This window comes from Penaeus chinensis, chromosome 14, assembly GCF_019202785.1.
Source record: "Penaeus chinensis breed Huanghai No. 1 chromosome 14, ASM1920278v2, whole genome shotgun sequence".
Classification (NCBI taxonomy): domain Eukaryota; kingdom Metazoa; phylum Arthropoda; class Malacostraca; order Decapoda; family Penaeidae; genus Penaeus; species Penaeus chinensis.
The window spans coordinates 12,588,974-12,591,473 of record NC_061832.1 but is presented as its reverse complement, the minus strand read 5'-3'; the positions used below and the strand labels follow the sequence as shown (position 1 = coordinate 12,591,473).

General features: G+C 30.3%; 1 protein-coding gene across 1 annotated transcript in view; it reads left to right on the top strand.

Annotated features, from left to right (window-relative positions):
* Positions 1-2,500, top strand: part of LOC125032327 (low affinity immunoglobulin epsilon Fc receptor-like) — a 12,246-nt gene that overhangs the window by 4,644 nt on the left and 5,102 nt on the right. The window contains exon 3 of the mRNA XM_047623424.1: positions 2,424-2,500. This exon is cut by the window's right edge and continues 16 nt beyond it. Coding sequence (XP_047479380.1) covers positions 2,424-2,500 — 77 coding nt within the window. The remainder of the gene's footprint in view (positions 1-2,423) is intronic.

The following is a 2,500-nucleotide window of genomic DNA, read 5'->3' as shown; positions in this document are numbered from 1 at the left end:
ATCCAAATATCTCATTTACATAAATTTATATAATTTATTTCCATTCATACATCATATATTTCCCAAATTTATAAAAAAATTCAACAAAAAAAAAATTATTTTCAACTTTAAAAAAATTTTTTTCCAAAAAATATTTTTAAACAACTTATATATATAATTTTTTCAAAATTTAGATATAAACCTAATTTGCTTTTTTCCTCTACCCTACCCCTCCCAATTTAATCATTTTTTATTTTAAAACAAAAAGCAAAATTTTTTTTAATATTTTTCCCAACTAAAACATACCAATTTTTGGGGTTTATTTACTCATTTTTTTTTTTTATTTTGCTAAAACATTAAACCCCCAGAATTTCACCTTAAATCGTTAGATAAAATCATTACTGAATTTCTACAAGGGGAAACATTTCCAATGGCCTCAGTTGCCCGATTCCTTTCATTTATAAGATTCAGAAAAGTACAGTTTTCAAAAGAGTCCTTTCTGGCGAAAGCCCAGATGTGGAATGCCATTCCGCTCGGCAGGACCGACTTCCTTGCTCTTGTCTCCGCCTTTGGACTGGGGCGATAATAATGTTGATGTTAAAATGATAAAAAAATTTTAAAAAAGTCGTAAAGAAAAAATTTTCATTTTTTAAAAAGTAATATTAATAAAAAGAGTAAATAATAAAAATGATGAAATTAATAATAATAATGACAATAGTAATGAAAATAACAATGATAATAGGAGGGCTATAATGATAATAACAAAAATGGAAATTATTTCGACAATGATGATGATGATACCAGTGACTAGAAAATGATAAAAGGGATTATATTGATAATGGTAATGCTATTCATAATGATGATAGTGATAATGATATGAATGAAATTAGTTATGATATTAATAATAATAATAACCACAGAAATAATGATAATAGTTACAACTATGATAATGGTAAAACAACAATAGTAATGATAATAACATTTATAATAATGGTAATGATAAAAATATTAGTGATAATAATAATTATAATTATAGTAATAATAGTAATAGTAGTAGTAGCAGTAATATAATAAAATGGTAAAAGTAATAGTAATAGCAATATGAAAATAATAATAGTAATAGTAGCAGTAGTAATATAATAAAAGCAATGATAATAGTAATGATAATAAAAATAATGATAACAATGATAATAATAATAGTATAAATTATAATAATAATGGTATGAATAATAGTTATAGTATGGATGATGATAATATTAGTATAAGTAATAATTATAATAGTAGTTGTAATAATATAAATCATAATAATAAAACTGTAAATAATTACAATGATATTATAGTAATGACAGTATCAATAATACCAATAAACATCTTTATTATTACAAGGACAATAGTGATAATATTACTACTACTACTATTACTACTACTACTACTACTAATAATGTTGATAATTATTAATAACAAATGGAACCTTAACATGGGACTGATTTTAGTAATAATAACGATAATAATCAAATTAATATCTAGCGAACTCAATTCTGAGTTCCCTTTCTCGTTCAGCCCCCCCCCCCCCCCTCACTCCCAAAACTTCCTGAAATCCACTCCTCCTTCCTCCTTTAAGCCGTCATCTGCCCCTCCAACTTTCCTCTTCTTATTCCTTCAGTTCCTCCGCTTCCTTTTGGCCCCTTACCCCCTTCCGTACCACTCCCAGCTCCTCCTTTCTCTCAGCCCTTTGTCTTGCCCATCCACGTTTCCTTTTAGTCTCCTCCGCTTCCTTTTGGCCCCTCACCCCCTTCCGTACCACTCCCAGCTCCTCCTTTCTCTCAGCCCTTTGTCTTGCCCATCCACGTTTCCTTTTAGTCTCCTCCGCTTCCCCTGACCATCGCCCTTTTCTCTTGAAGCTCCCTCTCCCGTCCTTTCTCCCTCGCCTGTCTTTCTCCCCCCTTCCTTTCCCTTTCCCCTCCTACTCCCTTCTGAGTCGCCCCCCTCGGATGGTCGTGGCAATAATAAATGTGTAGAAACTAATGGTCTAATTCCTCCGATGCAGCATACTTGACTCGAAGAATAATAATTATAATATAATGATAATAATGAAAATTTTACTAATATTACTAACATTAAAATTATAATAAAAAGGATAATGATAATAACAGTAATATTGATATTGATTTTAATAATAATAATAAGAAGAAGAATGATGATAATAATAATAAGAAGAATGATGATAATAATAAAGATGATAATAATGAGAATAATAATAATAATAATAATAATGATAATAATAGAATAGGACTGACATAGAACAATAATATACAAGTGCGCGTGCGTGTCCTACTTAGATATTTATACTGTCAACTATCCCCCCATTTTACACCAAGATGAATTGACTTCAAGTTGGCAGTAACGTGGAATATGATTCCAAGGCAATTTTGAACATTGTGTAGAGACCTCAAATTCAGAGACAAAGACGTGGAGGGGGTTGGGGGTTAGGAGACGGGAACTAAGGCCCAGTGCTGGGGAT